Below are 17471 nucleotides of genomic sequence, written 5' to 3' on the forward strand. Positions count from 1 at the left end.
CTCAAGAACTTTAAGATGGGTGGACTTCAACTCCCAGAATTCCCCAGCCAGCTCATTCCCTTTTGGAAATGGGATGTCATTCAAATTTGCACAGCCCACTCCTCTAATGTTGGGAGTTTACAAACAAAATATTTCAGCAATTAAATCAGAGCTCAAAACAGGATACAAATAGTCTTCGACTTGGTTCCTGGAGTCTGCATTTTTTTCTTCTTCTGGAAATCCATTCTGGAAATGACTACAGGAACCATTTGCAACTACTCAGGTGACCCCAAGGACACAGATAAACCTCCAAGTGGCCTCAACGACCCTCTAAAAGGATGTAAATGACCAGCTGTCTGGAAGGAGTATAAATCCTTCCATTCTCCACCAACCAGTCAGAGCTGAAGAAGCTTCTGGGATGAGAAGTGAAATGTCTTCAAAGAAAAACCAGAAAGTCCAGTTGCCTCGGGAAAAAAAATGTCCTTCGGTACAACCATGACTTGGATGACCGAGAAACATCTCGGTCAAATTGTATAGCTAAACATCTATACAATTTGGGATGAACAGCCTTTAAATGGTGTGGAAGTAGAAGTGGATTTCCAGAGAAAAAAAAATTGCAGACTACCGGAACCAGGAACACCACTCAGGTGACCCTGAGGACAACAGAGAAACCTCCAAGTGGCCTCAATGACCGTCTAAAAGGATGCAAATGACCAGCTGTCTTCAAGGAATATAAATCCTTCCTTTCCCCACCATCCAGTCTAGAGCTGAAGAAGCTCCTTGGGTGAGAAGCGAAATATCTTCAAAGAAATTCTAGGAAGTCCAGTTGCCTCTTGAAAAAAAAAAAAAAAGCACTTTGGGGACAATGAGGTGGGGGAAATTTCCTAGCTGTTGCATTCCATCCCTTCCCCAGGAGAAGATTCCACCCTGCACCCCCAGCTGTTTCTTAACCTCTTCCCCACCCCTGGAGATAACCAGCTCCGGTGTGAGCGTGGCTTACCCTGGGGATCCGTGGCAGGTACGTGGTGTATCGATTCCAGGATGCGCTGTTGTACGGCCCTGTCCTCCACGTTGCATACCTGTCGTTGCCGACGAACACCGGGTTGAATTTTTCTGGGTTTGGAAGAGAATGGAGGGTTTTCAGGAAAGGGGGGGCGGGAATCAGAAATCCCAGGTGGAAGGGGCTGGTGGGAGTGGCAGCCAAGGTCTTGAGGGATGGGTGAAATTATGGAATAGAATAGAATAGAACAGAACAGAACAGAACAGAATAGGAGTAGAGTAGAATAGAATAGAATAGAATAGAATAGAATAGAATAGAATAGAATAGAATAGAATAGAATAGAATGCAGATGAGAGTAGAATAGAATAGAACAGAATAGAATATAGAATAAAATAGAATTCTTTTATTGGCCAAGTGTGGTTGGACACACAAGGAATTTGTCTTGGTCCAAATGCTCTCAGTGTACATAAAAGAAAAGATACATTTGTCAAGAGTCAAGAATCATCAGGTACATTTAATGATAGTCATAGGGTACGATAAGCAATCAAATCAGATAGAGAGAGAGAGAGAGAGAAAACGAAAGAGAAAGAAAGAAAAAAGAAAGAAAGAAAGAAGAATAGAATTCTTTTATTGGCCAAGTGTGTTTGGACACACAAAGAATTTGTCTTGGTGCAAATGCTCTCAGGGTACAGAAAAGAAAAGATACATTTGTCAAGAGTCAAGAATCATCAGGTACAACACTTAATGATAGCCATAGGGTACAATAAGCAATCAAATCAGATAGATATTGATAGATAGATAAAGAGAGAGAGAGAGAGAGAGAGAGAGAGAGAGAACGAAAGAGAAAGAAAGAAAAAGAAGAAAGAAAGAAAGAAAGAAAGAAAGAAAGAAAGAAGAAAGAAAAGAAAAGAAAAGAAAAGAAAAGAAAAGAAAAGAAAAGAAAAGAAAGAAAGAAAGAAAGAAAGAAAGAAAGAAAGAAAGAAAGAAAGAAAGAAAGAAAGAAAGAAAGAAAGAATAGAATTCTTTTATTGGCCAAGTGTGTTTGGACACACAAAGAATTTGTCTTGGTGCAAATGCTCTCAGTGTACAGAAAAGAAAAGATACATTCATCAAGAGTCGAGAATCATAAGGTACAACACTTAATGATAGTCGTAGGGTACAATCAGCATTCAAATCATACTAGAAAATAGTCAATATAAATCTTAAGGATACAAGCGACAAAGTTGCAGTCATACAGTCACAAGTGGGAGGATGGGCAATAAAGAGCGATGAGAAGATTAACAGTAATAGTAGTGCAGACTTTGTAAATAGTTGGACGGTGTTGAGGGAATTAGTTGTTTAGCAGAGTGATGGCATTCAGGAAAAAACTGTTCTTGTGTCTAGTTGTTCTGGTGTGCTGTGCTCTATAGAGTCGTTTTGAGGGAAGGAGTTGAAACAGTTTATGTCCAGGATGTGAAGGGTCTGTAAATGTTGTTTGTTTGTTTATTAAATTTATTGGCCGACCATCTTACCATAGATAAGTTAAGTAGATACACAGTTCAAAACATTAAAAAAAAGATATTAAAACCAAGGACACATGGGGAGCGTAGGGCCGGAGTGGGAGGGAGCGATGGGATCTGTTATTACTCAAACACCTCTAAAACGCTTTGGCTTTTCCTACGGTAGTTGAAAGAAGACGCAGCACATAGAGGTAGTCCTTGACTTACGACCACCACTGAAAATTGGACACTCATTTGTCTGGAATGGTATAAGCAGGGACGGGATTCAGCCAGTTCGGGACGGTTCGGGGGAACCAGATGTTAAATTTACATCTGGTTTGCCAAACAGGTAGTTGAACCGACTGGCTGGCCCCGCCCACCCCATCTATCCCTGCCCCTCCCAGGAGTCTCCATGAGGCCCGTTTTGTATGCAGGTAACTGCCAGGTGTGCGTGGAGGCTCAGGAAGGGCGACAAATGGCTCTCCCAGAAGTTCTGAAGTCAGGAAACGGGCCTTTTTATGAGTCCTATCCCTGGGTATAAGGCAGGGGCCCCCAACCTGTGGCCTATTTGTAACCAGGTCGGGCGAGAGGTGGAATGGTGTGCGTGTGTGCACGCAGCCCCACTCGCACGACGGCAGACGCCGGCGCACACAGCTGAACTTGTGAGACCGGCACCCCAAAAGCTTCTCTCTTATGTGAATGGAGCTCTGTGTGCGTGTACCCCGCTCCGCCACTCACAGAGCCCAGTTCCCCTCTCAGCCCCTTCCCCCAAAGCCAGTCCATTAAGCCACAAAGGTTGGGGACCACTGGGATCAGGTCAGGGGTGGGATTCAAATTTTTAACAACCAGTTCTGTGGGCGTGGCTTGGTGGTCATGTGACTGGGTGGGCGTGGCTTGGTGGTCATGTTATTGGCTGGGCGTGGCCAACTCAACAGCACTCACATCGAGGCACGCATCTCCTCGCCTGGCCTCTCATGACTGTGGGGATGCTGCAACAGTTGTAAGTGTGAAAAAGGGTCATAAGTCACTTTTTTTCAGTGCCATTGTAACTTTGAATGGTCACTCCACACAAGCAAAGGAGGGGAAAAACAACTCCAGAGAAATTCCTGAAACAGGAAGTCTAGTCCTGCCAAGAATGTAATAAGGGTTAATGGAGAGGCAGTTTCTGTAAGCAACACCAGAATGTTTCCTTCCTGCCTTCCTTACAGGATTAGGCCAGTAATTTCTTCTAACAACTGGTTCTCCAGACTGCTTAGAATGTTAACAACCGGTTCTAGCGAATAGGTGCGAACCTGTAGAATCCCACCCCTGGATCAGGTTTCCTGCTTGAGCAGGGGGTTGGACTAGAAGACCTCCAAGGTCCCTTCCCAACTCTTGTTATTCTGTTAGTTGCTAAACGAGACAGTTGTTAAGGGAGTTTGCCCTTCTTACAACCTTTCGTGTCACCGTTCTTAACTTGAATAACTGAAATTGTGAAGTTAGTCACGCAGTTGTTTAATTGAGCCTGGCTTCCCCATTGACTTTGCTTGTCCGAAGGTCACAAAAGGGGATCGTGCCACTGTCATAAATATGAGCCACACGCCAAATGATCTCAGTTTTGATCCGGTGACCATGGGGGGGGAGGCTGCAACGGCCGTGTAGTGTGGAAAAACATCCACAAGTCACTTTTTGTAATCATGCGGTTGTAACTTGGAGGGGCCATTAAACGAATCGTAAGCCGTTGTGCCTTGTGTGTTGTCCCATCGGCTCTTTCAACTAAGGCAGCCGTTTCTTTCCATCTTTGGTTTGCTAAAAGTAGAACAAAGATCTCCCCCCAAATGTTTCGTGACAACAGATGTTGAAATGTCAACCTCAACGAGAACAGACTGGGATCGAATGGATTCATCGCATGGCGTATCCGAGTTGGGTGACTCAAGATTCATTAATTGGTACGAGAATAGAACCTGCGTAGAGTTTGCTTCCCCTGGAAACTCTCCAAATTGATTGGGGTGGACAAATGCTGAGAAGTCCTTTTTAGCTGTGAATTCTCACCAGGGAAGATGACCCCCAACATCTGGCTGGGTTGGATACAAGGTCTATGTTGGGGGATGACAACTGTGGCCCTTTATGAATGGCGGACTTCCAATCCCAGAATTTTCCAACCAGCAAGCTTGAAGATGGATGGACTTCAATTCCAAGAATTCATTTAATTTCATGTATTCATAACTCTGTTTATTCTTATACCTATTATCTTGTAAGCGATTGACAAATCAAATCAAATTAAATTAAAAAATTAATTCCCCAGCCAGCAAGCTTGAAGATGGGTGGACTTCAATTCCCAGAATTCCCTGGAAAACAAGCTTTAAGATGGATGGACTTCAACTCCCAGAATTCCCCAGCCAGCAAGCTTGAAGATGGGTGGACTTCAACTCCCAGAATTCCCCAGCCAGCAAGCTTGAAGATGGGTGGACTTCAACTCCCAGAATTCCCCAGTCAGCAAGCTTGAAGATGGATGGACTTCAACTCCCAGAATTCCCCAGCCAGCAAGCTTGAAGATGGGTGGGCTTCAACTCCCAGAATTCTCCAGCAAGCAAGCTTGAAGATGGGTGGACTTCAACTCCCAGAATTCCCCAGCCAGCAAGCTTGAAGATGGGTGGGCTTCAACTCCCAGAATTCCACAGCCAGCAAGCTTGAAGATGGATGGACTTCAACTCCCAGAATTCCCCAGCCAGCAAGCTTGAAGATGGGTGGACTTCAACTCCCAGAATTCCCCAGCCAGCAAGCTTGAAGATGGGTGGACTTCAACTCCCAGAATTCCCCAGCCAGCAAGCTTGAAGATGGGTGGACTTCAACTCCCAGAATTCCCCAGCCAGCAAGCTTGAAGATGGATGGACTTCAACTCCCAGAATTCCCCAGCCAGCAAGCTTGAAGATGGGTGGACTTCAACTCCCAGAATTCCCCAGCCAGCAAGCTTGAAGATGGGTGGACTTCAACTCCCAGAATTCCCCATTCATGACCTTCTCAGCCGGCTTCCAACAAGCAAAGTCATGGTAGATTTATTTAATGACCACTTGTGTCACCTCGTAAAGCATCCCTGTGCCTGTTTTAGAGTTGCCATAAACAAGGGGGAGGGGTGGGGAGGGAAGGAAGTCTGAAGGAGCAGGGCCAGCAGTTTAAAACCAGAAGTACATTTCAACACTTATCTTACAAAGATTGTAGCTAATTAGAGAATGTGATTGATGACACCCAGCCTGTGAAGGTGCTTCATTGGAGAATCTGACTTATGCCAGAGTTGGCTTCATATAGGTTAATGCAATGGTGGGATTCAAATTTTTTTTACTACCGGTTCTGTGGGCGTGGCTTGGTGGGCAGGGCAGGGGAAGGATACTGCAAAATCCCATTCCCACCCCACTAACCTGCTTTCCAGCTCCATTCTCCTGTGCAGGGCAACCAAAGAAGACCCAGCCGATCAGCTATGGGCATGGCTTGGTGGGAGTGGTGTTCTGTGGGCGTGGCTTGGTGGGCGTGACTTGGTGAGCATGGCAGGGGAAGGATATACTGCAAAATCCCCCTTCCCTTCCCTCCCCACCCCACTAACCTGCTTTCCAGCTCCCTTCTCCTGTGCAGGGCAACCAAAGGAGACCCAGCCGATCAGCTGGGACTCAATGGGAGATGGAGAAAAGATAGGGTTGGTGGGGCCAGTCAGAGGTGGGATTGGCCAATTCCCTGAACTACTCAAAATTTCTGCTGCTGGTTCTTCAGAACCAGTCAGAACCAGTTGAATACCACCTCTGTTTAATGCTGGACATGTCTTTTGGTTTCTTTTGAAGCTTGGCCCGAGGCTCATGATTTAATTAGGGCAATCGCCGGAATCCTGACAACTTGATTCACTTAATTGCAATGATTCGCTTAACAACCGTGGCAAAAAAAAAAGATAACAAAACTGTCCACGGCTCACTTAAACAACCACTTTGCTTAACAATGGAAACCCTGGTCCCAATTATGGTTGTAAGTCGAGGTCTACCTCCGTCCCGGTGTAACAGAGGTCAAAGAGAAGGAGTTGCGGTGGACAATTTGAGTACCTTCTTCGCGGGACACCCAATACTTGTACGGCCGGTAAGCTGTTGGTTCTATCGAATTCTTGTAGGAGTATTCCTGGACTGCCTTCTTCACCATCTTCTCCAGGTGGGATTGGTCAATTGGTTGATCCACTCTGGGTATGGTCAAACCCTGTGGACAGGAAGGAGAGCAAGTCAATTGGTTGAGATGATTGGAAGTAGCCTTGGAGGAGTCATTTCCGCGTGGACAACCTCTCAAGTGGGGAATGTAGACGCCTAGAATTGTAGAGTTGACTGTTTCTCCTCTACTACTCCAACGTTACTCAACCTTGGTGAATTTAACACAAACTGGGACTTCAACTCCCAGAATTCCCCAGCCAAGTGTGGACTTCAAGGCCCAGCATTCTACTTGCTTGATCCCACCCACTCCAGGTGTGGAAGTTGAGTTCAGTGTGTCTTCAATTCCCAGAACTCCCCAGCCAGCTTGGGTGGACTTCAACTCTCAGAGTCCTGCTGGCTGGGTCAACACTCTCTCAATATTTGGAGGCGTAGTCCAGCATTTGACCTCACCCCTTTCCTAAGAGGTCTGTAGGGGGCGTGCATAAGCGCACCAACGTGCCTACCGTCCCTGTCCTATTGTTTCTCTTATTCTTCTTTTATTTTTCTTATATGTACCCATTTCATGTATTCACAACTATGTATACACTTATACTTATTATCTTGTAAACAATTGGCAAATCAAATAAATAAAAAAAAAAAAAAAAATTTCTCAAAACCCAGTAAGGTGAACATGAGTGGACTTCAGCTCCCAGAATTCCACTGGCTGGATCTCATTCTCTCCACATTTGGAACTCTAGTGCATCATTTCTCAAACTGTGGCAAGTGTAACATGGATGGACTTCAACTCCCAGAACTCCCCAGCCAGCACCTGTGAACTTCAATTCCTAGAATTCTCCTGGCTGGGGTCCCTGGTGGTCTTCTAGTCCAGGTATCTCAAACCTTGGCAAGTTTAAGGTGGGTGGACTTCAACTTCCAGAATTCCCCCGCCAGCGTGGGGAATTTTATTTGCAGGACACATGGAGAAACTTCACCATAGTTTCAGCAGAATAGCTCATTAGAAAAAAAAAAAAATTCTACCCTACAAATGCTCTCTCCTCCCCTAAGGTGTTCCTGCCAGGCACCTGAGGAATGACCTGAAGACACTAAAAGTACCAATGGAAAAGCATGTTTGTAGCTCAGGGTTGAACGGTGGGGTTAACTTGCGGTAAGGTGCTCATAGTTTCCTAGTTGAAAAACCCTGGTGAACTCTGTCCATGTGTTTGTGCAATTTTGATCATGTCTTCTGACTTTTCATCATGCGCTCTGACTTAGAAACTATAGTTTCTCAACCAAACACTAGAGAATTTGAGAAAGCCTGGCACTCAGACGAATCCGCCATCAACAGGCACAGAGGGGTAAACAACATTTACACACCATTCAAAGGAGTCAGTTGAAAAGCCAAAAAGGAAACAAAAAGACCAAAATAGCTCTCAATTGGCACTCAGATGAGCAGAGATTAAGATCAAGATTAATAATGTTCTTGAATGTTGTTCAAGAAGTAAACCACATCTCAATCCAGGGGCTACCAACTCAGACCAACAATCACATTGTAAACAACAGCTTGATCAAGGAGCCATCAAGAACCCTCCCGCCAACAAACAGGGCATAAGCAGAGAGCAAAACCTACACTTCCTTCTAGCACTGATGATGTTATTCAGTTCGGTAATAAAACGTCTGCAAGAAGAGAACCAAGTTCAGAGAACACCGAGGACCCCACAGTTCTCCTCCTCCTCCACTCCATAAACTTCACTCCCTTCTAGTTCTGATGATGTGATCTAGTTGGATTATGAAACACCCACAAGAAAACAACCAAGTTCAGAGAGCACCAAGAACCCCACAGTCCTCCTCCTCCCTCTTCCTCTTCCTCTTCCTCCTCTTCCTCCTCTTCCTCTTTTTCCTCCTCCTCCTCTTCCCTCCTCTTCCTCCTCCTCTCCTCTTCCTCCTCCTCTTCCTCCTCCTTCCTTGTCTTTCTCCTCCTCCTTTTCCTCCCTTCTCCTCCTCTTCGTCCTCTCCTCTCCTCTCTTCCTCCCTCCCTCCTCCTTCCTCTTCCTCCTCTTCCTCTTCCTCTTTCCTCCTCTTCCTCCTCCTCTTCTCCTCTCCTCCTCCTCCTCCTCCTCCCTCCTTGTCTTCCTCCTCCTCCTCCTTTCCTCCTTCTCCTCCTCTTCCTCTTCCTCCTCCTCTTCCTCCTCCTCCTTCTCCTCTTCCTCTTCCTCCTCCTCCTCCTCTTCCTCCTCCTTCCTCTTCCTCCTCCTCCCTCTTCCTCCCTCCTTGTCTTCCTCCTCCTCTCCTTCCTTTCCTCTTCCTCCTCCTCCTCCTCCTCCTCTTCCTCTCCTCCTCTCCTCTTCCTCCTCCTCCTCCTCCTCCTCTTCCTCCTCCTCCTCCTCCTCCTCCTCCTCCTCCTCCTCCTTGAGATAAGAGTAATTGGCAGTTTGCTGGCTCTCTCCCATCTTTTTTTTAGACACCAATGTTTGCTCTTCTCTTCCCATCTGGAATGTCTCCAGTTCTCAAGAATGTCTCAAAGACAACTAACTCCTAAACTTTTGGCCAAGCCACCCGCTGGGTCCTTCCCTAGCCTGAGAAAGCAAGAGCTCCGGTCTCGGAAGTTTAGAAATCCCGCACATTTAGGACCACGAGGTACCGCCAGACTGTGGGATCCTCATGTTTTGCAATCAACTCCAGGAGAAGGTCTCTCAGAGTTGTGCCCAAACCGATTACTCAGGGGCTGCCCCAGAGGAGAGGCAGTCTAGCTTTTCTCCAAAGCCCCAGAAGGACAGGACGAGAAGCAACGGGTGGAAACTAACCAAGGAGAGAAGCAACCTAGAAATCAGGAGAAATTTCCTGATGGGGAAACAATTAAGGCTCAGGATCCAAAAAGATCTGGACAAACTTGAACAACGGATCCTCTCCGACAAAATGTGGAGAAAAGCAAAGGTACAATTACAGATTAGGCGAAACTTGGCTCAAAAAACAGGAACTGGGAATCCTAGCGGACGATCCCTTAAACCTGAGCCAGCCGTGTGCGGCAGGCAGCCCAAAAGGCTAATACAATCCTTGGGTGTAGAAACAGAGGCATAAAATCAAGATCACGCGAAGTAATAGCACGACTTTATAAAACCTTAGTAAGGCCACACCTGGAATGCTGCATCCAATTTTGGTCACCCTACTACAAAAAAAAGAGGTTTAGACTTGGGAAAAAGAGCAACTAAGATGATCAAAGGTTTGGAGAACGGCTGCAGGATTTGGGTTTGGCCAGTCTAGAGAAAAAGAAGAATTAGGGGGGGACACGAAAACAGTGTTCCAGTATTCAAGGGGCTGCCCCAAAGAAGAGGGGGTCAAGCTATTCTCCAAAGCGCCTGAAGGCAGGACAAGAAGCAATGGATGGAAACTAACGAAGGAGAGAAGCAACCTGGAACTAAAGAGAAGCTTCCTAATAGGAAGGACAATTAACCAATGGAAGAGCTTTGCCTTCAGAAATCATGGGCACTCCATCACTGAAGGTTTTTAGGAAGAGACCAGACAGTCACTTAAGGCAGGAGTTGCCAACCTTTTGGACCTCAAGGACCACCAAACTCATAATTTTAACTCCAGTGGACCACTAATATGAATTTTGACTGACGGTGGCTTGCTGACGTTGATGGGAGAGAGAGAGAGAGAGAGAGAGAGAGAGAGAGAGAGAGAGAGATATCTCGATCTAACCTCGGAGGGCTGGCAGTGATGTTCTCTCTCTCTCTCTCTCTCTCTCTCTCTCTCTCTCTCTCTCTCTCTCTCTCTCTCTCTCTCACACACACACACACACACACACACACACACAGAGAGAGAAGCCCTCACACCCCCACACACCCTACACCCCCTCCAAAGCAGCCGCATTCCTAACCTGCTTTTTAGCTCCATTCTCAGGGGGAAAGAGAGAGAGAAAGGGAGAGACTTTTGGCTTCATGCAAGGAAAGCAGCAGAAGCAGCAGAAGTCTTTCTTTCTCCTCTCCCCCAAACTCCACCAGAAATGAGTCTTTGCCAGCGGAGCCTCTTGGAGCAGGAGGCCTTGCAGGGTCCCAAAGACTCATTTCTGGTGGAGTTTGTGGGGAGAGAAAGAAAGACTTTGGCTGCTTTCCTTGCATGCAACCAAAAGCAGAAAAAGAAAGAAGCGGAAAGAAGCAGCCCGGTGGCCAGGCCAGGCACGTGGGGTGAGTGGGGCAAGTTCCCCCCCTCCACCCTTTCCCCCCTCCCCTCACTACCTTGTGTTGTTCACAATGCAAGCGACACATGCCTTGTGTTCCCACGCAGCCTGGATTAATTGCTTTGGGGGGGACATTTCTCTGCAGACCACCACCATTTTCTCATGGACCACCAGTGGTCCCCCAGCCCATTGGTTGGCGACCACTGCCTTAGACAGTCACTTATCTGAAATGGTAGAGGTTCTCCTGCTTAAGAGGGGGCTGGGCTAGAAGACCTCCAAGGTCCCTCCTCTGTTATCTTATTCTTTTTTTTCCAACCAGCCCTTCGGAGTCTTGCTGATTGGCCAGAAGGTCCTGTGAGTTGTCTCTGACATACACACAACTTCAAAACCCAGAGGGTGGGAACGAGTTAGTTAGAAACCAGTCCCAACGATCCTTCTGCTTCGGTTTTCATCTTAACCTTTAGAAGTTCTTCACCATCCTGATCTCCATCCATCCCTTCTAGAGATTCATCAGCGGACACCCCCAGAACGGATTACCTTTGTGATATGTTCATTTGGGCTCCATTCTTTGACAGAAGGCTCCTCGTAGATGTGTTTCCTAACCACCGGCACCCGATAGGAGTCGGTGTAGGTGCTGAGTGGCGTTTCTGTTTTATGCGCAAAGAGGAACATGGTTCTGGAAGTGCCTCTTTGGAAGTCAACCTAATTCTCTACGGCTAATTCTCTATTGTCTATCAAAAAAAGGGGGTTGGGGGCGAACGTTGCACCTTCACCCCGCTGATAAGAAAATAAAAAGGGGGGACTCTTTGTACTCTACTAACAAACAACTACTTAGGCTGCTGCTCAGGGCCCTCCAAGCTCAGCCTAACACCGTCTCTACCTCAGCTGTGATGTCACAGTCACGGAAAGCAGCCATAAGGCAGGGGGGCAGAGAAGAGTGGCAAGGGAGAGGGTGGGAAGAACAGGGGCTTTTCCTGGGGGAACCTGTCTTCTGGATTTGGGTACCCCACCCAAGCCCCGCCTTCTTGGGTTGCTTCCCTGTGCAAAGGGGACCTCACGGTTACATAACTGTGGTTGCTGTGAGGAATGTCCGGAAGGTTTAATCAAGAGAAGAGAGTATTCGTAGATTGGGGATGAACTGTGGGATCTGAGAGACGTTTCACGGCCCAACTAGGGAACATCATCAGGGCTATCGGTATCGGTAATGCTACTCGCAGTAGCACTGATGATGTCCCCTATTTGCTTCATAAAACTTCTGCCAAAAAGCCACCAAGCTCAGAGAGCACCATAGACCCCACAGTCGTCGTCCTCCTCCTCCCAAATCCTGCTACCTTTTAGCACTGATGATGTTATCTAGTTGGGTCATGAAATGTCTGCATCTCTCTCTCTCTCTCTCTCTCTCCATATCATATCTATCTATCATTTATTTATCTCATTATTATTGGAGAATTTAGGTGAGAAAAGTGATTCCTTAACTAATTTATTTTTAATCATTTTTCCCCAGTTGCTTAATATGTCGCAAGAAGAATTTAAATACCATAAATCTGCTGGAGAACAATATATACCCCATTACAATATTTTTAAAAAAATTTCGGTTGGACCCCATGTATTAGTGGCTTATAAAATTCTTAAATTAGTTGCTTTACTGGAAAACATTTGGCAAGATGCTAAATCTGTAAGACTTGAAAAATATTACTCAGGTAGATTTTGGCATGTTTGCAAAAACTTTTGAGAGTTGAAAATCTGGCGGTCTCGTTTTTTTTAAAAAAAAGGTTAAAAACATGTTTCCTATGATCTTAAGCTAGCCTAATTCTCAAAGGGATGCTTTTTTCAGTTTATTGGATAATAAATGGATATTTAAGAAGTGATGTGGGTCGAGTTAGATCAAGTTGCCTCTTGCTTGTGTGAATTTGTTGTTGTCTGCTAGGGCCCACTCGAGCTCCGCCAGAAAATGCAGATCTTTGTGAAAACCTTGACCGGAAAAACCATCATTCTTGAGGTGGAGCCCAGTGACACCACTGAAAAGCGTCAAGGCCAAGATCCAAGACAAGGAAGGCATATTCCTCCCGACCAACAGAGGCTGATCTTTGCTGGGAAACAGCTAGAAGATGGCTGAACTCTCTCTGGCTACAACATCCAGAAGGAGTCCACCCTCCATCTTGTCCTGCGTCTGTGGGGCGGCATGCAGATCTTTGTGAAGACCCTGACTGGAAAAACCTTAACTCTTGAGGTGGAGCCCAGTGACACCACTGAAAACGTCAAGGCCAAGATCCAGGACAAGGAAGGCATATTCCTCCCGACCAACAGAGGCTGATCTTTGCTGGGAAACAGCTAGAAGATGGCTGAACTCTCTCTGGCTACAACATCCAGAAGGAGTCCACCCTCCATCTTGTCCTGCGTCTGTGGGGCGGCATGCAGATCTTTGTGAAGACCCTGACTGGAAAAACCTTAACTCTTGAGGTGGAGCTCAGTGACACCATCGAGAATGTGAAGGCCAAGATCCAGGACAAGGAAGGCATATTCCTCCCAACCAACAGAGGCTGATCTTTGCTGGGAAACAGCTAGAAGATGGCTGAACTCTCTGGCTACAACATCCAGAAGGAGTCCACCCTCCATCTTGTCCTGCGTCTGTGGGGCGGCATGCAGATCTTTGTGAAGACCCTGACTGGAAAAAACCTTAACTCTTGAGGTGGAGCTCAGTGACACCATCGAGAATGTGAAGCTGCCAAGATCCAGGACAAGGAAGGCATATTCCTCCCGACCAGCAGAGGCTGATCTTTGCTGGGAAACAGCTAGAAGATGGCTGCACCTTGTCCGACTACAACATCCAGGAGTCCACCCTCCATCTTGTCCTGCGTCTGAGGGGTGGTTTTTAAACTTTCTGCTTGCTTACAACTATTGAAGTAAACTTCACTGCACTTTGTTTCAATAAAGCTGTTGGGAAACCCCCACCACCACCAAAAAAAAAAAAGAAGTGATGTGGGTCAACCTTTTAAAGCTGCCATATATTTGAGGGGATTTAGAAATATGATTTTGGGCTCTCCTGTCTGAGGATCATATTCAAGTTCATATGATGTGATAAAGAGAAATTGTCGACCATTGGCCCCTCCAGGAGCTGAATTAGAGGAGGAAGGAGGATGAATGGGAGTCAGGGTCTCAGCATCAGGGCAACCTGGGAGGAAGGGGGAAGAGAAAATGGAGGTGGCAGAGAGAGAGAGAGAGAGAGGCCCAGGCACAAGTCTTAAAGTTGCCCAGGTTGGAGACCCCTGGTTTAAACAGTGTAATAGTTTGGGACTGAACTGGGACTGAAATTTTGGTGGTAAGTCGTGAGAATCAGAAGATACTCACCTGACCAGACTGGTTTTACAATCGTTTTTAGCTTGGCCATTATAACAAATCCCACGATTGTAAGTCTGAATTATGTCATAAGTGTGAACCCATTCTCTGGAATGGGTGGGGTTTTTTTTTGGGGGGGGGCAGTAATTGTGAACAGGTGGTCAAAATTTGCTCATGGGACTATGAGGGCAGCACAACATTTTACAATGGCTTTCTGGGTGTGTTTTTCCAAACGCAGTGAGGTTGAATGTGTACAGTTTTAGCAGAGCTCTGTGTGTGTGTGTGTGTATGTGTGTGTGTACATACGCATACAGTATATATAGTAGATATAATGTATCTTTTTGTGTGCCTTTACACACACTATACTATGTGATATGTATGTACACATATGGCATATATACATAGGATTAAACAGTGTATCTTGGATGTTCAGTAATAGTAAATAAATAGAGAGGGAAATTGTATCTCTTTGAGGCCAGGTAAGGCATCCCTTGACGTGAGTGACGCCAAGTTGGCCACGCCCACCCAATCACATCACCACAAAGCCATGCCCACCCAGTCACATGACCACTCAACCCACCCAGTCACATGACCAAGCAACCACCCAGTCACATGACTACAAGCCACGCCACCCAATCACATCACCACAAAGCCATGCCCACCCAGTCATGACAAGCAATGCCCACCAATGCAAGCCATGCCCACCCAATCATATCACCACAAGCCATGCCCACCCAGTCACATGACCACCAAGCCACGCCCACCCAATTACATCACCACAAGCCATGCCCACCCAGTCACATGACTACCAAGCCATGCCCACCCAGTCACATGACCACCAAGCAACGCCCACCCAGTCACATGACTACCAAGCCACGCCCACCCAATTACATCACCACAAAGCCATGCCCACCCAGTCACATGACCACCAAGCCATGCCCACCCAGTCACATCACCACCAAGCAACGCCCACCCAATCACATCGCCGTCAAGCCACGCCCACCAAATAAGCCACACCCACAGAACCAGTAATAAAAAAAATTGAATCCCACCACTGTCTTTCTGAAGTTTGTTGTAAATCCAAAGAGTAAGTTAAGGGCTACCTGCATTTGTTTTGACTAGTTCAAGGAGAAAATAACCTGTTAAAATAACCTGTTGTGGGAGCTGGGCCTCGGGTCGACCTCCTTCCCATGCCCACTTCCAGACTGTCCATCTCATGGCAGGTCCACTGTTGGATGCCAAAGATCTCGTCCCAGAAGACTGCATTGAAGAACATGTGTTCTCTCTTGTAGACATTTCATGACCCAACTAGGTAACAGCATCAGTGCTAGAAGGGAGGGGGAATTGTGGAGAGGAGGAGGAGGAGGAGGAGGGAGGGGAGGAGGAGAAAATGGCTGTGTGATCCTTAATGCTCTCTGAGCTTGGTTGCTTTTCTTGCAGACGTTTTCATCATTAATCAGATAACTTCAACTTCAATGCACAGAAGGCGAAGGATGTGTGTTTGTGTTTATTTTCAGTCATAATGTACACTGAAGATGGTATTTAATTTTGTTGTACGAGTTGCAATGACAATAAAGTGAAAAAACAACAACAGTGCTGCCAGGAAGTGTGGTTTGCAGAGAGGAGGAGGAAGAGGAGGGGGAGGAGGAGGAGAAGGGAGGAGGAATGTGGTGTCCTTGGTGCTCCCTGAGTTTGACTGTTCTTTTTTGCAGACGTTTCATTACCCAACTATGTAACTTTATCAGTGCTACAAGCAGTGTGGTTTGCAGAGAGGAGGAGAGGGAGAAGGAGGAGAAGGAGGGGGGAGACGGGAAGAGGAGGAGGAGGAGGAAACAATGTTGGGGTCCTTGATGCTCTCTGAGCTTGGTGGTTTTCTTGCAGAAGTTTCATTACCCAACGAGGTAACTTCAGCAGTACTACAAGGAAGTGTAGTTTGCAGAGGGGAGGAGGAGGGGGAGGAGGGAGAGGAGGGGGAGGAAAGGAGGAGGGGGAGGAAGAGGAGGACGGCGGGTCCTTACTCCTCTCTTGAGTTTGGTGGTTTGTTTGCAGACGTTTCATGATCCCAATATTAACCTCTTCCATCTGAATTAAGGACCCAAATGCTGGGAGGCAGAGACCATGGACCTAACTCCACTCCACGGAGGGGTTTGATCTTTGCTTGTCCAACATTGTTAGCTCTGCGTTGGCCGGCTCAGTTTCCTTTCTGTGTGCGTCACAAGCCGATGATGTGCAAAACCCACAAAGAGCAGGTATTTTTTTTCCTGTATCCTATAATTTCAGGTTTTTCTTTGGAATGATCACGATAGACCTGGTCCACCTCTGTCCAAAATTAATCTTGCTTACACAGGCCAGCCTTCAGGTGAAGGTGGGGGGAATTGGGCCAACTATATATCTAGCTCTGTAAACTATATATATAGCTCTGTAAAGGACCTTGGAATACTCACCTCTAATGATCTAAGTGCTAGAGCCCACTGCAACTACATAGCCAAAAGGCATTAAGAGTTGTTAACCTAATCCTACGTAGCTTTTTCTCTGGTAATATCACACTACTAACTAGAGCATACAAAACATTTGCTAGACCAATACTCGAATACAGTTCATCAGTCTGGAACCCACACTACGTATCTGATATTAGCACAGTTGAGAAAGTCCAGAAATATTTCACAAGAAGAGTTCTCCACTCCTCTACTCGTTTGTAGAATACCTTATGCCACCAGACTTGAAATTCTAGAACTAGAAAACCTTGAATTACGCCTGTCTTCGGTCTGACTTAAGCATGGTATATAAAATCATACATTGCAATGTCCTACCTGCCAATGAATACTTCAGTTTCAACCATAACAACACAAGAGCACACAATAGATACAAACTCAAAGTAAACCGCACCAAACTTGATTGCAGGAAATACGACTTCAGCAATAGAGTGGTCAATGTCTGGAATACTCTACCCGACTCTGTAGTTTCTTCCCAAACCCCAAAAACTTTAACCTTAGACTGTCTACTATTGACCTCACCCCTTTCCTAAGAGGTCTGTAGGGGGCGTGCATAAAGCGCACCAACGTGCCTACCGTCCCTGTCCTATTGTTTCTCTTATTCTTTTATTTTTCTTATATGTACCCATTTCATGTATTCACAACTATGTATACACTTATACTTATTATCTTGTAAACAATTGGCAAATCAAATAAATAAATAAATAAATAAAATACAATAAATAAATATATAGCCCCCAATTCAACATCCAGTTGCCCCTGTTGGGGAAGGCTGAGATGCCCATTCTGGCCAATAGAGGGCGGTGTTTCACCAGGATGACTTGGGAACAGAGAGATCATTGCCTTCAAGCCAATTCACACAATCTTCTTATAGTT

The 17471-nt window shown here is 46.2% G+C and overlaps 1 protein-coding gene, 1 long non-coding RNA gene and 1 pseudogene across 3 annotated transcripts in view; 2 read left to right on the forward strand and 1 right to left on the reverse strand.

The window, feature by feature from the left end:
* The window catches only part of SPMIP6 (sperm microtubule inner protein 6), a 32016-nt gene that overhangs the window by 11895 nt on the left and 2650 nt on the right, over positions 1-17471 (reverse strand). For both annotated transcript variants that reach the window (XM_087958770.1, XM_087958769.1), the window contains exons 2-3: positions 6519-6666; positions 980-1092 (exon numbers count right to left, since the gene is read on the reverse strand). In XM_087958770.1, the coding sequence (XP_087814896.1) occupies positions 980-1092; positions 6519-6666 (261 nt within the window). The remainder of the gene's footprint in view (positions 1-979; positions 1093-6518; positions 6667-17471) is intronic.
* LOC148132629 (uncharacterized) lies at positions 890-15589 on the forward strand. The gene is made up of 3 exons (XR_015748290.1): positions 890-997; positions 15327-15415; positions 15544-15589. It is a non-coding gene; the product is annotated as an uncharacterized LOC148132629 (long non-coding RNA).
* Positions 12638-13706, forward strand: LOC148132630 (polyubiquitin-B-like; annotated as a pseudogene).

Source organism: Notechis scutatus, chromosome 2, assembly GCF_049901735.1.
Source record: "Notechis scutatus isolate UNSWTSFEM ecotype Mainland chromosome 2, rNotScu1.2, whole genome shotgun sequence".
NCBI classification, from domain to species: Eukaryota; Metazoa; Chordata; class Lepidosauria; order Squamata; family Elapidae; genus Notechis; species Notechis scutatus.